Here is a 21283-nt window from a genome sequence, read left to right as displayed (position 1 = left end):
GTCCTTTGTCCCCTTCACTGTCAGGTCCGATTACCTGAAGGTGCTGGGGATATGGTTCGGAGCTGCTGGGGCGTGCACCAAAAACTGGGAGGAGCGCATAGGAAAGGTAAGACAGAAACTGGGCTGGTGGGAGCAACGCTCCCTCTCCATTGCGGGCAAAACCCTGGTCATCAGGTGTGAGGTACTCTCGGTGCTACTGTACGTGGCGCAGGTCTGGCCCATAACCCGACCCTACGCCACAGCAGTCACCCGGGCCATCTTCAAATTTATCTGGCGATCCAAGATGGACCGTGTCCGAAGGGACACCATGTACAAACCTCTGGAGAAGGGAGGGCGGAACGTACCCAACGCCTCCCTCATCCTGTTGGCCACCTTTGTGTCCAGCTGCATCAAGCTGTGCGTGGACCCCCAGTATGCAAACACCAAGTGTCACTACATACTGAGGTTCTACCTGTCCCCGGTGTTGCGAAGGATGGGCCTGGCCTCATTGCCGCGGAACGCTCCAAGTAGTTGGACCGTACCGTACCACCTGTCCTTTGTGGAAAAGTTTTTGAAGGAAAACACCTTTGACCACAAGGCAATGAAGCAGTGGTCAGCACGTAATGTCCTCGAGGCCCTCAGGGAAAAGGAGACCGTGGAGGACGTTGGATGGTTCCCTGAGCAGACTGCCAGAGTCATCTGGCAGAACGCCTCATCACCAGAACTTTCAAACAAGCACCAAGACCTAGCTTGGCTGGTGGTGAGAAAGGCCCTCCCTGTCAGATTCTTCATGCACACCCGAAGGCTCTGCACCAATGCACGCTGCCCTCGGAGTGGCTGTGGGGGAAATGAGACGGTCACACACCTCCTTGTGGAATGTGCCTTTGCAAAGAAGGTCTGGAGAGAGATGCAGTGGTATTTGTCAAGGTTTATCCCAAACAGATCTGTGACACAGGACTCTGTGCTCTACGGACTGTTTCCAGGGACACACACCGAGACAAATATCAACTGCTGCTGGAAGGTCATCAACTCGGTAAAAGACGCTCTTTGGTCTGCCCGAAACTTGCTGATCTTCCAGTGCAAAGAATTGTCCTCGACCGAGTGTTGCAGACTGGCACATTCCAAGGTCCAGGACTACGTGCTGAGGGACGCACTCAAGCTTGGGGCAGCTGCCGCCAAGGCGCAATGGGGAAAGACCACTGTGTAAAGTCTCTCCAGCAAATGTACACCGAGGGGCGGGTAACAGTGTAAAGCCCCTCGGTCTGGGCAACCAACACTCCAATGTATAAAACAAACATGACAATGTAAATATTTAAGAAGGAATTGTAATGTAAAGAGTGATATGTGTATGACAATAGCAAAATTGAATGAAAGAAAGTCAAGGCAACATGTAACCCTGCCGGAAATGTACAGTCAAGACAATTTGAAATGTTTCTGTAATGCTCATGATAAATTTTTATGAATAAAGTATATTTTTTTTGAAAAAAAAAAAAAAAAAAATCTGTTCTTATCAGTTTAATATCTGATACGTCCCTTATCTGGGGACCATATATTAAATTGATTTTTGGAGCAGGGAGATGGAATAGGGGCTTGCTCCGTCCACTCCACGCATCGACCTGGTATTGCAGTACCTCCGGGAACGGTGCACACACCCCCTTTATGGGGAATTTCAAAGTCAAAAAACAGCTCAAGCATGTACATGCACTTCTCTACTTCATGCCTTTTCTCTTCATTCTCCAATATGGACAATCTGCTTACAACACTTTGCAACCACACTCGCCTGCTGTGCATCACTATTTCTTCCTGAAGCCGGTGCTGCCCCAGTGCTGCGGCTTTCAACCAACAGATGCTTCTGCTTGCAACACTTCCCCAACAATGGATATTTTGATGCAACGCTTCCCCAACAATGGATATTTTGATGCAACGCTTCCCCAACAATGGATATTTTGATGCAACGCTTCCCCAACAATGGATATTTTGATGCAACACTTCCCCAACAATGGATATTTTGATGCAACACTTCCCCAACAATGGATATTTTGATGCAACGCTTCCCCAACAATGGATATTTTGATGCAACGCTTCCCCAACAATGGATATTTTGATGCAACACTTCCCCAACAATGGATATTTTGATGCAACACTTCCCCAACAATGAATATTTTGATGCAACACTTCCCCAACAATGAATATTTTGATGCTACGCTTCCCCAACAATGGATATTTTGATGCAACACTTCCCCAACAATGGATATTTTGATGCAACACTTCCCCGGCCTTTTGGCTAAGATCAAGTGTAGTCTCATTTGATCGAGAGAAGCTGAGGATTTCGATGTCGATTGTGGATTGGAGAACTCGGAGGGATTGAAGTCGTCAAAGAGGAAATGTTTCGAGCTTGGCTGCTATTGGTGGATCTACATGCTGGTCTAAGCCTCCTGGTTTAGGCCTAACGCCGATACAGTTTAGACTCAACGTGTGAGCTATGGCTGCAGCTGCATCCCGACCACTAGGATGGGAGTGCGAAACACTGTCCGAGTTACAGTGAAGAAGGCGGAAGGGGAGTCACCTGTGGACCGCAATTTCTTTGTGAAGCGGGTGCTGCTCCAGTGCTACGGCTTTCAAGCAACAGATATCGTCTGCTTGCAAGACATCCCCAACAATGCAAATTTTGACATCAGCTTCAAACTTTTGAAGGCGTTTAAAGAGAAAGGCACCCAGAGTCCCGTCTATCCTGACTGCGGAGCCTCTGTTCACGATACCGTCGCAGCAAAACCGGGTTGTTACACTGCAGACGTACAACCCCCACGTCCCCGTGTCTGATGTGCTCACGTTCCTTGTCAGGTACGTCGAGCTGAAACGTAACAGCGTGCAACTGAAGGACACCTTTGGCATCTGGACAAGTGAGCACCAGATCAAGATGACTCTGAGAACAGACGGCGACGGAACCATCCTGAAGATTACCTGAAGGTACTGGGGAATTTTATGCATGCACATCACGGGCGTCATTCTCCGACCCCCCAGCGGGTTGGAGAATGGCCGTTGGCCGCCGTGAATCCCGCCCCTGCCGGTTGCCGAAGTCTCCGGTACCGGAGATTGGGCGGGGGCGGGAATCGGGCCGCGCCGGTTGGCGGGCCCCCCCGCTCAATTCTACAGCCCGGATGGGCCGAAGACCCGCCGAGAAATTGCCTGTCCCGCCGGCGTAAATTAAAGTAGGTGTTTACCGGCGGGACAAGGCGGCGTGGGCGGGCTCCGGGGTCCTGGGGGGGCGCGGGGCGATATGACCCCGGGGAGTGCCCCCACGGTGGCTTGGCCCGCGATTGGGGCCCACCGATCCGCGGGCGGGCCTGTGCCGTGGGGGCACTCTTTCTCTTCCGCCTACGCAACGGTCTCCACCATGGCAGAGGCGGAAGAGACTCTCCCCACTGCGCATGCGTGGGAAACTGTCAGCGGCTGCTGACACTCCCGCGCATGCGCCGCCCGGGGGTGTCATTTCCGCGCCAGCTGGCGGGGCAACAAACGCCGTTTCCGCCAGCTGGCGGGGCGGAAATTCCTCCGGTGTCGGCCTAGCCCCTCAATGTTGGGGCTCGGCCCCCAAAGATGCGGAGCATTCCGCACCTTTGGGGCGTCACGATGCCCGTCTGATTGGCGCCGTTTTGGGCGCCAGTCGGCGGACATCGCGCCGTTGGGGGAGAATTTCGTCCCACATCCCCCCCGGCCTTGGGTGTCTTTTGCGCCAGCTATAACGAAGCAGCAGAAGAGAGGTACAAAAGGCCTGTCACCAGGGCCATGGTTGAATGTCCAAATGCAATAAGATCTGGACATGAGCCAGGTTCGAGCTAACAGTGGCAAGCAACATTTGCGCCACACAAGCACCTGACAACCATCTTCAACAAGAGAGAATCAAACCATCACCCCTTGACATTCAATGGCATTACCATCACTGAATCCCCTATGACCTACATTCTGGGGTTACCACCGACCAGAAACTGAACTGGTTTAGCCACATTAATATTGTGGCTCCAAGAGCAGTTCAGAAGCGAGGAATCCTGCAGCGAGTAACTCTCCTCCTGACTCCCCAAAGCCTGTTAACCATCTTCAAGGCACAAGTCAGGAGTGTGATGGAATACTTGCAACTTTCCTAGATTGGTGCAGCTCCAACACTCGACGCTTGACACCATCAAGGACAAACCAGCCCGTTGATTGCTATCCCTTCCACAAGCATTCAATCTCTCCACCATCAGTGAACAGTGGCAGCCGTGTGTACCACACAAGGTGCACTACAGGAACTACGGGGGGGGGAGGGAAAGGGGGGGGGGAGAGAGAGAGATCTGGCCCAGGAGGGTGCCCCCAAGGTGACCTGGCCCGCGATCGGGGCCCACCGATCCGCGGGCGGGCCTGTGCCGTGGGGGCATTCTAAACTTCCGCGATGGCTGGCACGAAGGTGAACCCTCCCGCCTGCACTTGCACGGGGATGACATCAGCAGCCGCTAATGCTCCCGCGCATGCGTGGACCCGTGCCGGCCGGCGGAGTCCCTTCGGCCCCGGCTGGCGCAGCGCCAAAGGCCTTCCACGCCGGCCGGCGGGGCGCAAACCACTCCGGCGCCAGCATAGCCCCTGAATGTGCGGAGCCCGACGCCGGAGTGGTTCATGCCACTCCATCCCACAGGGACCCGCCCCGCCGGGCACGGGAGAATCCCGCCCTATATTACCGTTCATTCACTGTCGCTGGATCAAAATCCTGGAATCCCTTCCCTAACAATGTGGGTGTACCTACACCTCCGAGACTGCAGCAGTTCAAGAAGGCAGCTCACCACTACCACCTGCTCAAAGGCAACTAGGGATGGACAAGAAATGTCGGCCTAGCCAGCGACACTCGCATCTAGTAATGAAATTTTAAAAATTACCAATTTAAATAAAGTAAATGATCAGAGGAAAAGAAGTCTTGTTGAGGAAAAACGGTCAGAACATTACAGCGCAGTACAGGCCCTTCAGCCCTCGGTGTTGCGCCGACATCATGAAGTACAAGAATCAGTTAATTGTCGCTAGCTTATCAATAAACTATCCCCCATCCTCTTGATACCCGCCCTATGTCAACTTTGAAACCCTCTGTCCATCTTGCCCGGAACAAATCTATGATTATGCCGTATCGGGGTCCAGACTGAGGCCCCTTCCTCCCCCCGTGCCTTCTCCACTGACCCCAGACCGCGCGTACCGTGCCGGTGAGAACGGCAGCGGTGCCGTTATCAGTGCCCCTAATCTGGTGTCCTTGCATGACGCCGCCACTTCCATGCCAACCCCTCGTCTATTACCCATTTCCTAATCATCGCCCCAGCACGCCCTGACAACTCAACGCCAACCTCATATTAGCCGCCCAGTAATAACTGCAGAAGCTCGGCAGCGCCAGCTCCCCCCCCCCCCCACCCCGGCTGGGCTCTAAGAACTCGCGGGGTCTTGTTTGCCCTGACAAATCCCGGATAATCCTGTTCACCCGCCTGAAGAAGGATTTGGGGCTGAAGATGGGAAGGCACTGGAAGGCGAACATAAACCTGGGAAGGACCGTCATTTTCACGGACTGCACCCTACCCGCCAGGGAAATCGGGAGCAGGCCGCCTACATGCAGGACAGGAGGGTGGCTGCAGGGCAGATGAGACGGTCGCCCACCTCCTTGTGGAATGTGCCTTTGCAAAGAAGGTCTGAAGAGAGATGCAGTGGTATTTGTCAAGGTTTATCCCAAACAGATCTGTGACACAGGACTCTGTGCTCTACGGACTGTTTCCAGGGACACACACCGAGACAAATATCAACTGCTGCTGGAAGGTCATCAACTCGGTAAAAGACGCTCTTTGGTCTGCCCGAAACTTGCTGATCTTCCAGTGCAAAGAATTGTCCTCGACCGAGTGTTGCAGACTGGCACATTCCAAGGTCCAGGACTACGTGCTGAGGGACGCACTCAAGCTTGGGGCAGCTGCCGCCAAGGCGCAATGGGGAAAGACCACTGTGTAAAGTCTTTCCAGCAAATGTACACCGAGGGGCGGTTACAGTGTAAACTCCCCTCGGTCTGTGTCATTAACACTCCAATGGACAAAAGTATTGAAAGAAACATGATGATGTAAATATTTAAGAAAGAATTGTAATGTAAACAGGGAAGTGTGTGGAATGTCATCCCAATTGAATGCAAGAAAGTCAAGTGAATCTGTAACTTTGGAGGAAATGTACAGTCATAACAATGCAATAACAATTGCAGTACCTCCGGGAACGGTGCACAAACCCCTTTATGGGGAATTTCAAAGTCCAAAAACAGCTCAAGCATGCACATACAATTATGCACTTTATATATACTGTTTTCTTTTCATCCTCCACTCCATCACAACAAAATTACTGCATTCACGACATCCCACACACTAAACGCACCTCAGTCTTACAAATTCTTCCATCGCCCACCACATACAAGTCAGACAACATCCACTAAGACCTTCAAAAATACTTCCCCCTCTTACCATACTCCTAAACAACCCTCCAAGTGGAAACCATTGCTTAACAATGACTCCCTACTCAAGGCCGGTCTGAAGTCACGCCACCCTGACCTATACAAAAAATCCAGCTCCGCAGAGCCATATGGCATGCCAAGAGAGAATATCAGACCAAGCTGCAGTCATAGATTAGCGTTCCAGACTCTCAGCGGTTGTGGCAATGCATAAACAACGTAAGGGCCGACAAAGCGAAGCCGAGCAGTATCTCCGGCGGCAGCGCATCCCTCCCCGATGAATCAATCCATTCTATGCCCAATTCGAGCAGAAAACCATCACTCCACTGTCGAGTGCCCCAGCAGCTCGGACACACCCATACCCACCTTCACAGCTTCCAAAGTCAGATCGACCTTCCTGAAAGTGAACCCTCAGTAGACGATGGGTCCGGATGGGATTCCTGGTCGTGCACTCAGAGCCTGCGCGGACCAGTTGGAAGATGTGTTCGCGGACATCTTCAACCTCTCCGCCGTTCCGAGGTCCTCAACTGCTTCAAGAAGACCACCATCATCGGTGCCAAAGAAGATCCAGGCAACGTGCCTCAGTGACTACTGAGGCCCTGACATCGATCGTAATGAAGTGCTTAGAGAGGTTGGACATGAGGCACATTAACTCTATACTCCCAGGTCGGCTAGGTCCACTGCAATTCCATTCTGCCGCAACCGGTCCACAGCAGACGCCATCTCCCTGGCCCGACACTCATCCCTGGAGCTACTCGACAACATCAGACTCCAATTTATTGACTACAGCCTTCAACACCATGGCGGTGTGAAGCCATAGTGGTGGCCACAACGCTGCCCGACACAGTTTGCTGATGACATGTAGTGGATCGGATCTCGAACAACGATGAGTCAGAATTCAGGAGGGAGATAGAAAACCTAGTGGAGTGGGGCAGCGCAGTGGCACAGTGGTTGGCGCGGTTGCTTTGCAGTTCCAGGATCTGGGTTCGATTCCTTAGCTTGGGTCGCTGTCTGCACATTCTCCCCGTGTCTGCGTGGACTTCCTCCGGGTGCACCGATTCCCTCCCACAGTCCAAAGATGTGCGGGTTAGGTGGATTGGACATGATAAATTGCGCTTAAGTCTCTAAAAAGGTTAGGTGGGGTTACTGGGTGGAGGCGTGGGCTTAAGTGGCGTGCTCTTTCCAAGGGCCGGTGCAGACTTGATGGGCCGAATGGCCTCCTTCTGCACTGTAAATTCTATGTTTCTTTGTGTGTGGAAGAGATCTTGGAGGAAATGATGTTCCCATGCGCCTGCTATGTTCTCCTGAGTGGTGGAGGTCATGGGTTCCGGAGGTGCTGCAAAAATTGCCTGTGTGTTAGGTAGCGCAGACTGCAGCCATGATATGCCAGTGTTGGAGGAGGTGACTGATAGTGAATGAAAATCGCTTATTGTCACGAGTAGACTTCAATGAAGTTACTGTGAAAAGCCCCTAGTCGCCACATTCCGGCGCCTGTTTGGGGAGGCTGGTACGGGAATTGAACCGTGCTGCTGGCCTGCCTTGGTCTGTCTTAAAAGCCAGTGATTTAGCCCTGTGCTAAACAGCCCCTGCACTGCCACAGCTCAAGAAGATGACCCACGCCACCACCTCTTCAGTGAAATCCCAGATTGGGCAATAATTACTGGTGTTGCCAGCAATGCCCATATTCAGAGAATTGATTTAAAAGAAACTTCAGGCCGGTTTCCTCAGCCATGGAACACATACAGATTTAAAGCTGGAATATAACAATCAGCAATAATAGAAAGCTGGAGAAGGTAACACGTGCAGAGAGACCTCAAGAAGAGACAGGGAATTGTTTTTAAACTGGTAATTTGAAAGTCAATGAAAAGAAGGCAGAAATTTACAATTCTGGGATTGCACAAATAAGTGATTGATGAGGTCATGCCATCCAACCGTGAATGTGCTATTCCTGGTCTAGCCATTCAAGAAACAAACTTCACTTCCAGTATCCCAGCTTGTTAGTATCTGCTTTTAATCCTCCCATAGCTAGCTCCTCTTCCATCCTCTGGCTTGGGTCGCTGTCTGTGCAGAGTCTGCACGTTCTCCCCGTGTCTACGTGGGTTTCCTCTGGGTGCTCTGGTTCCCTCCCACAGTCCAAAGATGTGCAGGTTAGGTAGATTGGCCATGCTAAATTGCCCCTTATTGTCCAGGGTTAGTGAAGGTTAGATTATGGGATTGCAGGAATAGGGTGGGGTATGGATCGGTGCAGGCTCGATGGGCCGAATGGTCTCCTTCTGCACTGTGGGGATTCTATGAACAAATCTTTTCTCCACTTAAAGTCCAACAGGTTTGTTTGGAATCACTCGCTTTCGGAGCGCAGCTCCTTCATCAGTTGTGTCAGGTGAGTAAAAGAACACAGCATCATTGCTCTCTCCCACACCGGGCACACGTGGTGGGGTCTGTCAAGTGTCCTTTCACTTTCTCAGTCTCTGCCATTTGAAGATGAGTTTTTTTTTAACCTTCTTAGGGAATGAGAGGTTATTCCCAGAAGCTTGGCATTGTGTCCATTGGTGAGGAAATCAATGCAAGGTAAGCGAAGAAGGCACAGGAGGAAAATGGGATTATAAAGCCAGCCTGTAAGAGGGGGGGAATGGGCAAATAGGGATCATAGAATCTACAGTGCAGAAGAAGGCCATTTGGCCCATCGAGTCTGCACCGGCCCTTGGAAAGAGCACCCTACCAAAGCCCACAACTCCACCTTATCCCCGTAACCAAACTTAACCTTTTTGGACACTAAGGGCAATTTAGCATGGCCAATCCACCTAACGCGCACATCTTTGGACAGTGGGAGGAAACTGGAGTACCTGGAGGAAACCCACGCAGACACTGGGAGAACGTGCAAACTCCACACAGACAGTGACCCAAGCCGAGAATGGAACCTGGGACCCAGGAGCTGTGAAGCAATTGTGCTACCGTGCTGCACACAGATGCCCGGGGTGGGGGGCTAATTCAACCTAACAACTGAATACCTGCTGTGTTAAAGTGTCCATACCCACAGGTGCAAAAGGTCTCTCCTGTACTTGGTCCTGATAGTTAGGTGACGGTGCCATGGCTGCCCCGACAGGAACGCAAACCCTGTGTGTAAATGCTAAACTGAGGAATGGGTCAGTACAGCTCAGTCACATTCAATTGCTTTGCACTGTATTTTGGAGGCTTTAAGTTGAATAATGTCAGATGTAAGGCGCAGGTAGATAACCCACTGTCATATAAGGATGTAGAGAGATGCTTTCCCCGGCTCCATTCACTGGCATTGAAGTGGGCATGGCTACATCGGGCACCCTATTGCATCTCTCAGGATGTCTAACGCGCTCCATGTTCAACTTATGATTGGAATGCGCTGTCCAGACATGTGCGGTGATTTGTCACAATCACCGACCATTGTAAGAGAGGAACACTTTGGGTAATCTGCCAGTGAAGGTGAGGGGTGGAACACTCGCCCATTCTGAACACCCACCTCTCCCGTCGCATGGATCAGACACAAGCTAAAACTCTCTGTGCCACAAAACATTTGCGGTACCCCAATCTCAGAGGAAGCACCCGACGCAAAGTGAATCAAAGGCACATTTTGATTTCTCTCACAACTGTCCCTATGGCTTACTACACTGAATGGCACAACTACTCCGTGCTGACTTTCGTACAGGTTCCAACTTCAATCCATAAAACATAGGAGCAGAATTAGGCCACTCGGCCCATCGAGTCTGCTCCGCCATTCAATCATGGCTGATATTTTCTCATTCCCATTCTCCTGCCTTTTCCCCATAACCCCTGATCCCCTTATTAATCAAGAACCTATCTATCTCTGTTTTTAAAACACTCAGTGAATTGGCCTCCACAGCCTTCTGCGGCAAAGAGTTCCACAGATTCACCACCCTCTGGCTGACGAAATTCCTCCTCATCTCTGTTTTCCAGGATCGTCCCTTCAGTCTGAGATGGTGTCCTCTGCTTCTAGTTTTTCCGACAAGTGGAAACATCCTCTCCATGTCCACTCTATCCAGGCCTCGCAGTATTCTGTAAGTTTCAATAAGATCCCCCCTCATCCTTCTAAACTCCAACGAGTACAGACCCAGAGACCTCAACCGTTCCGCACACGTCAAGTTCTTCATTCCAGGGATCATTCTTGTGAACCTCCTCTGGACCCTTTCCAAGGCCAGCACATCCTTCCTTAGATACGGGGCCCAAAAGTGCTCACTCTACTCCAAATGGGGTCTGACCAGAGCCTTATACAGCCTCAGAAGTACATCCCTGGTCTTGTATTCTCGTCCTCTTGACATGAATGCTAACATTGCATTTGCCTTCTTAACTGCCGACTGAACCTGCACGTTAACCTTAAGAGAATCGTGACCAAGGACTCCCAAGACCCTCTGTGCTTCTGCTTTCCGAAGCATTTACCCATTTAGAAAGTAGTCTCTGCCTAAATTCCTCCTTCCAAAGTGCATAACCTCACACTTTTCCACATTGTATTTCATTTGCCACTTCATTGCCCACGCTCCTAGCTTGTCCAAATCCTTCTGCAGCCCCCTAACTTCCTCAATACTACCTGTCCCTCTACAGATCTTTGTATCATCAGCAAACTTAGCAACAGTGCCTTCAGTTCCTTCTTCCAGATCATTAATGTATATTGTGAAAACTTGTGGTCCCAGCACCAACCCTGAGGCACACCACGAGTCACCGGCTGCCATCCTGAAAAAGACGCCTTTATCCCCACTTTCTGCCTTCTGACAGTCAGCCAATCCTCTATCCATGCCAGGATCTCAGGATCTTACCCATAACACCATGGGCTCCTAAGTTATTTAACAGTCTCCTGTGAGGCACCTTGTCAAAGGCCTTCTGGAAATCTAAATAAATCACGTCCACTGGTTTTCCTTTGTCTAACTTCCTTGTTAGCTCCTCAAAGATCTCTAACAGATTTGTCAGACATGACCTCCCTTTAATAAAGCTGTGCTGACTCAGTCCTATTTTACCATGCACTTCAAGTACTTCGCAGACGTGGTGTGTCAGCTTACAACCATCCAGTCCCTGACAACTCCCTCCCATCGCTTCTGAAAGGAAGTACAATTTCAAAATGTGAGGACGACACCCAAGTTGAGGGGAGGGGGTGGGGACTTAATCCAGCCAGGGACTATGGCAAAATACATTAATAAATGGAATGGAAATCGCTTATTGTCACAAGTAGGCTTCAAATGAAGTTACTGTGAAAAGCCCCTAGTCGCCACATTCCGGCGCCTGTTCGGGGAGGCTGGTACAGGAATTGAACCGTGCTGCTGGCCTGCCTTGGTCTGCTTTCAAAGCCAGCGATTTAGCCCTGTGCTAAACCGGCCCCTGAACTGACAGAAAGGGCATGTAAGAGAAAGAGAAAGGACATGTAACAAGGCTGGAGTAAGAGAATTCCAAAGATTAACAACCCTCCGAGAATTAATTCCGCCTCCCCTCTGTCTCGCCACAGGAGGAAGCATTCTCTCAGTATCTACCCTGTCAAGCTCCCTCAGAATCTTATACGTCTAACCTCTCATTCTTCTCAACTCTGATGAGTGTAGGCCCAAACTTTCATCATATGGCAACCCCTTCATCGCCAGAACTAGTGAACCTTCAGAGAGAGGGAGAGAGCGAGAGAGGAAGAGTGAGGGAAAGAGAGAGAGTTACCTCCTGTCTTACAACAATAAGAGTTTTAATACTGAGTCAGTTATGATTGTATTCTCTGGACTTCAGAATAATGAGGGGGGGATCTCATAGAAATCTATAGCATTCAACAGGACTGGACCAGGTAGATGCAGGAAGGGTGTTCCCAATGATGGGGTGTGTCGGAAACCAGGAGTCACACTCTGAGGAAACGGGGTAAACCATTTAGGACTGGGCCAGGAGAAATTCCATCACCCAGAGAGTGATGAGCCTGCGGAATTCACTACCACAGGAAGGAGTTGAGGCCAAAACAGTGTACATTTTCAAGAAGCAGTTCGATACAGCACTTAGGGTAAAGGGGATCAAAGGATATGGGGGGGCAAAGCAGGATCAGCCATGATTATGATCATAAGGACGTGGATGCTTTGTAGAGGGTGCAGAAGAGATTTACTGGAGGGCATGTCTTATGAAGAAAGGTTGCGGGAGCTAGGGCTTTTCTCACTGGAGCGAAGAAGGCACAGAGGAGACTTGATAGAGGTGTACAAGATGATGAGAGGCATGGATAGAGTGGATAGCCAGAGACATTTCCCCAGGGTGAAAATGGCTGTCACGAGGGGACATAATTTTAAGGTGATTGGAGGAAGGTATAGGGGCAATGTCAGAGGTAGGTTCTTTACACGGAGACTGGTGGGTGTGTGGGTGCACTGCCAGCAGAGGGGTGGAGTCAGAGTCATTAGGGATATTTAAGCGACTCTTAGACAGGCACATGGACAGCAGTAAACTGAAGGGGTTTAGGTTAGGTTGATCTTAGATTAGGATAAATGGTCGGCACAACATCATGGGCCGAAGGCCTGTCCTGTGCTGTACTATGTTCTATGAATGGCTGAACAGGCTCGAGGGGCCGAATGGCCTCCTCCTGCTCCTATTTCTATGCAAGCACCAGGCAAAGGATGTGAAGAGGCTTGATTTTACAGTCGATACCTTGCACTTTCTCCTTTGTAATATGCTCAAGAACCCATCTGGGAGTCTTCTTGGCCTGATCGTACGATGATATGTGATTGGTGCAATAGCGAATCTCCGTGCCAATCACAGGTATGCCATACTTTTCCAGATGACTGTCATTTGGGTGCTCTATGAAGAGAAGTACGATCAGTTGTGAGCACTGGTCGAAGAAACGAGGCAGACATTTAACACCCAACATTTTTTTAAACAGGTTTATCAATAAACAGCTACTGCAGCTTGAGCATTGTCGAGACACCTACTGGATATAAACAAAACAACATCAGTAATACAGTACTGATACTGAACTGTTTGCACTGATAACATAGCTTGTTTTAATTATATATCAGCACAGAGTACAGTGTTACCGGGTTACCACATTTATGATGTAGTATGAGCCCAACTTTAGAAATTGTTCCACTGAGCTCTCAGTCTGTGCTCCCTCTCAGACTGTGCTCCCTCTCAGACTGTGCTCCCTCTCAGACTGTGCTCCCTCTCAGTCTGTGCTCCCTCTCAGACTGTGCTCCCTCTCAGACTGTGCTCCCTCTCAGTCTGTGCTCCCTCTCAGTCTGTGCTCCCTCTCAGATTGTGCTCCCTCTCAGACTGTGCTCCCTCTCAGACTGTGCTCCCTCTCAGACTGTGCTCCCTCTCAGACTGTGCTCCCTCTCAGTCTGTGCTCCCTCTCAGTCTGTGCTCCCTCTCAGACTGTGCTCCCTCTCAGACTGTGCTCCCTCTCAGACTGTGCTCCCTCTCAGACTGTGCTCCCTCTCAGACTGTGCTCCCTCTCAGTCTGTGCTCCCTCTCAGTCTGTGCTCCCTCTCAGACTGTGCTCCCTCTCAGACTGTGCTCCCTCTCAGACTGTGCTCCCTCTCAGTCTGTGCTCCCTCTCAGACTGTGCTCCCTCTCAGACTGTGCTCCCTCTCAGACTGTGCTCCCTCTCAGACTGTGCTCCCTCTCAGTCTGTGCTCCCTCTCAGACTGTGCTCCCTCTCAGACTGTGCTCCCTCTCAGACTGTGCTCCCTCTCAGACTGTGCTCCCTCTCAGACTGTGCTCCCTCTCAGACTGTGCTCCCTCTCAGACTGTGCTCCCTCTCAGACTGTGCTCCCTCTCAGTCTGTGCTCCCTCTCAGACTGTGCTCCCTCTCAGACTGTGCTCCCTCTCAGACTGTGCTCCCTCTCAGACTGTGTTCCCTCTCAGACTGTGCTCCCTCTCAGACTGTGCTCCCTCTCAGACTGTGCTCCCTCTCAGACTGTGCTCCCTCTCAGACTGTGCTCCCTCTCAGACTGTGCTCCCTCTCAGACTGTGCTCCCTCTCAGTCTGTGCTCCCTCTCAGACTGTGCTCCCTCTCAGACTGTGCTCCCTCTCAGACTGTGCTCCCTCTCAGACTGTGCTCCCTCTCAGACTGTGCTCCCTCTCAGACTGTGCTCCCTCTCAGACTGTGCTCCCTCTCAGACTGTGCTCCCTCACACTGAGCTCTTTCAGACTGTGTTGAACATGTGAGCAGAAGTTCAGCATCTCAGTTCAGTTAAAAGATGTGTGTAGATAGATTAGCAATTTCTTCCCAAGCAGTTCAGAAGTGTGAGCGGAAACACGCTGAAGCTGCTTCAGAAAAAATACAGCCAGAGTTTCTGCATGGGTCTGACAGGAGTCAGATCTTGGTCTTTAAAGCAATGATGAAAGATCTATTTTTCTCCAAGTAGAGTAAGTAGACATCTTTGTAAAGCATGTAATCCAGTGTGCTGACTGTATTTAACAGTGGACTGAGGGCTGAGATGGTTTACTTGTTGTTTGAGTGGGAATAGAGCAGCAATTAAGGATTACTGTGTTCACTGTATTAATTCATATTGTTTAAGGAGTAATTATAAACTATTTTCTGGTGTGATGTTAAAGATATTTTAATATTATGTTAGTAATAAAGTTTGTTTTAAAATACCAGATTCTTTTTTCTTTGTGCAATCACTCCTGGAGCAAGGTATCTTTTCTTCGCAGTTTTACAAAGTTAAAATAGGATATTGGGGTTTCTGCCCAGTGTCCTCGCCACTGTTGGAATCTGGTCTGGGTTGTAATATATGTATTTTGTGTAGCGAGGGTTGAAAGCCAGGGTTCGTGTGTATGACTGTGGCAGTCATCAATTATAAAGTCCTGGTTTGAAAGACAAACACTTTGACTAAAAAGGGACAATTAAAGCATCATAGAAGTTGGGCTAATAGAGTTTTGTTTATAGAAAGGCGGCTCTACCAGCCGTGTTGCGCTGTTAGATCCTTCTTTATATAAAAATATGAATATACGGGAGTGCGACATGGCTGGTAGTGGGCGCTTGGGCGTGCTGATTTGAGATCTATCGGGCTCCCGGTATCTACTGGCCTCCTCAGGGAGTCCCCAGCCGGGCGCCGTTCAGTACTGGTCCACACAAATGTGGAACAGACAGAACAGCACTCGGGGGTCTCCAGGATAATGGAGGCCCCTGGATGGTCAGAGACAGGGCAGCGTGACCCCCCCTAGCTGTCCCCCTTGAATGCGAACCTTGGCACTGCCAAGATGCCCGTTTGGCACTGCTAAGCCAGGAGCACTGCTAGAGTGCCAGGGGGCCTGTGTTGCCCCTTTCAGTGACCTTTCAGGTGATGTCCCGGAGGACCGGAGAATACTTTGGGTCGGTGTTTAAGAAGGGTAGCAAGAATAATCCTGGGAATTACAGGCAGGTGAGCCTTGCGTCAATAGTAGGGAAATTACTGGAGAGAATTCTTCGAGACAGGATCTACTCCCATTTGGAAGCACGTGGACGTATTAGCGATAGGAAGTACAGTTTTGTGAAGGGGAGGTCGTGTCTCATTAACTTGACAGAGGTTTTCGAGGAGATCGCAAAAAATGATTGATACAGGTAGGCAGTGAATGTTGTCTACATGGACTTCAGCAAGGCCTTTGACAAGGTCCCTGATGGCAGACTGGTACAAAAGGTGAAATCACACGGGATCAGAGGTGAGCTGGCAAGATGGATACAGAACTGGCTAGGTCATAGAAGGCAGAGAGTAGCAATGGAAGGATGCTTTTCTAATTGGAGGGCTGTGACTAGTGGTGTTCCACAGGGATCAGTGCTGGGACTTTTGCAGTTCGTCGTTATATGTAAATGATTTGGACGAAAATGTAACTGGTCTGATTAGTAAGTTTGCAGACGATACAAAGGCTGGTGGAATTGCGGATAGTGATGAGGACTGTCAGAGGATACAGCAGGATTTAGATCGTCTGGAGACTTGGGCGGAGAGATGGCAGATGGAGTTTAATCCGGACAAATGTGAGGTAATGCATTTTGGAAGGTCTAGTACAGGTAGGGAATATACAGTGAATGGTAGAACCCTCAAGAGTATTGACAGTCAGAGAGATCTAGGTGTACAGGTCCACATGTCACCGAAAAAGGCAACACAGGTGGAGAAGGTCGTCAAGAAGTGGCATGCGGCATGCTTGCCTTCATTGGCCGGGGCATTGAGTATAAAAATTGGCAAGTCATGTTGCAGCTGTATAGAACCTTAGTTCGGCCACACTTGGAGTATAGTGTTCAATTCTGGTCACCACACTACCAGAAGGATGTGGAGGCTTTAAGGGTGCAGAAGAGATTTACCAGGATGTTGCCTGGTATGGAGGGCATTAGCTATGAGGAGAGGATGAATAAACTCAGTTTGTTCTCACTGGAACGACAGAGGTTGAGGGGCGACCAGTTAGAGGTCTACAAAATTATGAGGCAGGGTGGATAGTCAGAGACTTTTTCCCAGGGTAGAGGGGTCAATTACTAGGGAGAATAGGTTTAAGGTGGGAGGGGCAAGGTTTAGAGGGGATGTACGAGGCAAGTTTTTTTACACAGAGGGTAGTGGGTGCCTGGAACTCGCTGCCGGAGGAGGTGGTGGAAGCAGGGACGATAGTGACGTTTAAGGGACATCTTGACAAATACACGAATAGGGGGATACGGACCCCGGAAGTGTAGAAGATTTTAGTTTAGACGGACAGCATGGTCGGCACAGGCTTGGAGGGCCGAAGGGCCCCAGTATTGAAAATAATTCTAAGGGAGGAATTTACTGGCTGTCAATACCGGCGGAATATTCCCGTCCCACCGACAGCGCACGGGTTTCCTGGCGACGAGGGGTGCAGTCAACGGGAAATCCTGCTGACAAAGGCCAGACCAGAAAATCCCACTGGCGGGCACCTCCGCCGCCGAAAACACACAGCCAGTTGCTCGGTAAATCCTGTGGATTTTGACCTGAGATGGATTTTGCTTGAGAGGAGATCAAATATAGCAGTTAAGAGTTAGTATTTCATTGTCATTGTAAGTATTGTTTATTTTTTTATAAATTTAGAGTACCCAATTCATTTTTTCCAATTAAGGGGCAATTTAGCTTGTTCAATCCACCTAGCTTGAACATCTTTGGGTTGTGGGGTCGAAACCCACGCAAACGTGGGGAGAATGTAAACTCCACACGGACAGTGACCCAGAGCCGGGATAGAACCTGGGACGTCGGCGCCGTGAGACTGCAGTGCTACCACTGCGCCACCGTGCTGCCCTGTTAAGTATTGTTTGACAGGTAATTGTCAGCTATTTTCCTGTATGATGTTAAAGTTAGTTTAATCCTGTGTCGGTAATAAAGTTTAGTTTAATACACCATGTCCCTATTTGTGTGTGGAATCACTCCTGGAGTGAAGTATCTTTTTCTCACAATCTTACAAATTAAAACAAATATTGGGATTTCTGTCCAGTATCCTAGCAACTGCTGGGGTCTGGTCTCGGATCACAATAGCAGCCAAATTAAACACAGCGAGCCCCCACAACAATGATGCGATGATAATCGACAAATTATGTTTCTGATTGAGGGATAAATATTTGCCAGCAAACCAGGGATAACTCCCTTGATCATCTTCAAAGTAGTGCCATGGGATCTTTGAGGCAGCAGTTTATTATCTCATCTAAAGACAGCGTCTCTGACTGTGCAGCACTCACTCAGTCAACCGGGACTTTGAAAAAATCTATTTTTCCAAGTCTGCAGGCGGGAACTTTCCAACTCAGGTGTGTCCAACCAACCTTTAGCCACAGCTAAAGGTTAAGGGTGAGAAAGCACTGCCTTGATTGGGCCAATCCGTTCCCCCTGCACCTGATTCGGCAGCCGCCCCCCCCCGCCCGGCAATGGGACGGTGCCCCCCCCCCCCCCCCCTGCATTGGGCTGGTCCATCCCCACATCACCTGCATTCTGCCGGTCCGTCCTCCCAGGCCTGCATTGGGCCACCTAACCCCGTCCCACCCCTGCATTGGGCCGGCCCATTCCCACCTGCGTCTGCATTGGGCTGGTCCGTTCCCCCCTGCACCTGCATTCGACCGGTCCGTTCCCCCCGTGCCTGCATTGGGCCGGTCCGTCCGTTCCCCCCCCCATCCCCCGCGCGCCTGCATTGGGCCGGTCCGTTCACCCGTACGCCTGCATTGGGTCGGTCTGTTCCCCTCTGCGCCTGCATTGCATTGGTCCGTCCTCGCAGGCCTGCATTGGGCCGGGCAGTTCCTCCTGCACCGAGCCAGCCCGTCCTTCCAGGCCTGCATTGGGCCGGTCCGTCATCCCAGGCCTGCATTGGACCAGTCTGGCCCCGTCCCACCCCGTGCATGCATTGGGCCGGTCCCCCCTGCCCTGCGCCCGCATTGGGTCGGTCTGTTCCCCTCGGCGCCTGCACTGCGTTGGTCCGTCCTTGCAGGCCTGCATTGGGCCGGGCCGTTCCGTCTGCGCCTGCATTGGGCCGGGCCGTTCCCCCTGCGCCTGCATTGGGCCGGGCCGTTCCCCCTGCGCCTGCATTGAGCCGGCCCGTCCTCCCAGACCTGCATTGTGCCAGTCCGTTCCCCCACGCCTTCATTGGGCCAGTCTGTCATCCCAGGCCTGCATTGGACCAGTCCGGCTCCGTCCCACCACTGCATTGGGCTGGTCCCACCCTGCCCCTGCATTGGGCCGGTTCCCCCACCCCCGTGCATGCATTGGACCGGTCCCCCCTCCCCTGCACCCGCATTGGGTTGGTCCTTCCCCCCCCCCCCGGCACCATCATTGTGCCGGTCTCTCCCCCCTACCCTGCATTGGGCCGGTCCATTACCCCTGCGTCTGCATTGAGCCTGTCCGTCCTCAAAGGCCTGCATTGGGCCAGTCTGTTCCCCCCACGCCTTCATTGGGCCGGTTCATCCTCCCATGCCTGCATTGGACCAGTCCGTCCCACCCCCGCCCCAGCATTGGGCCAGTCCATCGTCCCCCTGCACGTATTGTGTCGGTTCCGCCCCCCCTCCCCGGCCCGTTGGGCTGGTCCGTCCCCCCTGCGCCTGCATTGGGCCAGTCCGTCCCACCCCCGCCCCAGCATTGGGCCAGTCCGTCCCGCCCCCGCATTGGGACGGTCCGTCCCCCCTGCGCCTGCATTGGGCCAGTCCGTCCCACCCCCGCCCCCGCATTGGGCCAGTCCGTCCCCCCTGCGCCTGCATTGGGACAGTCCGTCCCCCCTGCGCCTGCCCTGGGTTGGACGCTCCCTCACCTTGCTGCTGCCGCTTCTGTTGTTGCCGCCAGTGCAGGGCCAGGGCACAGCCGGTTGAGCCGAGTAGGGAACCGGCCAGGAAGCCGGAGACGAAGCTGCGGCCGAATCCGCCACTCGCTGGCTGCCTCAAACCTCGGAGCATCCACGGGCCTCGTCTCCCGGCCATTCCGGCCCAGCAACGACTGTATCCCAACCACCCAATCGCTCCTCCGGGGACTGCGCCACCTCGCGGTGGGCGGACCGGTACGGTGATTGCGGCCCAGCCGGAGCCTCCTCCTAGCGCCATGCCACCTAGCGGTAGGCGGACCGCTCCAGCCCTGGAGATAGCTTTCTGAGCTGAGCCAGAGCAACGCAGTCACCCCGCCGCCTCCTCCCAGTGCAGCGCCACCCAGCGCTGGCCGGACGCGCCCTCACCCTGCCGCCTCCTCTCAGTGCAGCGCCACCCAGCGCTGGCCGGACGCGCCCTCACCCTGCCGCCTCCTCTCAGTGCAGCGCCACCCAGCGCTGGCCGGACGCGCCCTCACCCTGCCGCCTCCTCTCAGTGCAGCGCCACCTTAGCGCTGGCCGGACGCCCTCTCACCCCGCGCCACCTCCCAGTGCAGCGCCACCTAGCGCTAGGAGGATCGCGCCCTCACACCGCCGCCTCCTCTCAGTGCAGCGCCACCTAGCGCTGGCCGGACGCGCCCTCACCCTGCCGCCTCCTCTGTGTAGCGCCACCTAGCGCTGGCCGGGCGCGCTCTCACCCCGCCGACGTCTCCCAGTGCAGCGCCACCTAGCGCTACGCGGACCGTGTCCTCACGCCGCCGCCTCCCAGTGCATCGCCACCCAGCGCTGGGCGGACCGCGCCCTCACCCTGCCGCCTCCTCTCAGTGCAGCGCCGGCCGGTCGCGCTCTCACCCCGCTGCCGCCTCCCAGTGCAGCGCCACCTAGCGCTAGGAGGACAGCGCCTTCATGCCGCCGCCTCCCAGTGCAGCGCCACCCAGCGCAGGGCGGACCGCTGGTTCAGGAGAGACGATATGTTCAGTGAGCTCATCTCTTGTCTCACAAAAGGTGCTGAAAAATGTATTTGAGATTTTCAGCAAGAGAGCCCATTCCAAACCCCAGACTCCACTGTCTAGATTAGGAAAAGATGGCACAGTGGTTAGCACTGCTGCCTCACAGCTCCAGGGATCTGGGTTCAATTCCCATTCGGGTGTCTGCGTGGGTTTCCTCCGGGTGCTCCGGTTTCCTCCCACAGTCCAAAGATTTGCAGGTTAGGTGGGGTTACGGGAATAGGGCGAGGGAGTTGGAGCTGTGAGGCAGCCGTGCTAACCACTGTGCCTCCTCATGAGCAATATACTTAGTAATTCTAAGGTTTATTAGTTGCTGTAAGGTTTACCAGCAGTAGTAAAGGTTATTGGGAGCAGCAGTGTTTATTAATAATTAATAATATTGCTGAAATCCCATGAATCTTTCCGACACCTTCCTCAGGTTCTCTACTTTTTATATTGTCATTTGGTATCGCAGAGAGAAGACATTTTGTCAAAGCTTAGGATCTTGCACTTATCAGGGAAATTGCAAAATTATCAACGTCAGGGGAATCAACAACTTTATGCTGTAATAGAGGGGGTGCTGATTGGTTGGCAAGTGGACTTT

At 52.1% G+C, this 21283-nt stretch overlaps 1 protein-coding gene and 1 non-coding gene across 2 annotated transcripts in view; one reads left to right on the top strand and one right to left on the bottom strand.

Moving 5' to 3' along the window:
* LOC140424756 (nuclease EXOG, mitochondrial-like) overlaps positions 1-20433 on the bottom strand; it is a 387484-nt gene extending 367051 nt beyond the window's left edge. Inside the window, exons 1-2 of the mRNA XM_072508135.1 lie at positions 19649-20433; positions 13100-13249 (exon numbers count right to left, since the gene is read on the bottom strand). Of these exons, the coding sequence (XP_072364236.1) occupies positions 13100-13249; positions 19649-19934 (436 nt within the window). The 5' untranslated portion in view covers positions 19935-20433. The remainder of the gene's footprint in view (positions 1-13099; positions 13250-19648) is intronic.
* Positions 1449-1632, top strand: LOC140425930 (U2 spliceosomal RNA). The gene has a single exon (XR_011948083.1). It is a non-coding gene; the product is annotated as a U2 spliceosomal RNA (small nuclear RNA).
* Positions 20434-21283: the final 850 nt, after the last annotated feature.

This window comes from Scyliorhinus torazame, chromosome 6, assembly GCF_047496885.1.
Source record: "Scyliorhinus torazame isolate Kashiwa2021f chromosome 6, sScyTor2.1, whole genome shotgun sequence".
Taxonomy (NCBI): Eukaryota; Metazoa; Chordata; class Chondrichthyes; order Carcharhiniformes; family Scyliorhinidae; genus Scyliorhinus; species Scyliorhinus torazame.
This window is presented reverse-complemented; position numbering and strand designations above follow the sequence as displayed.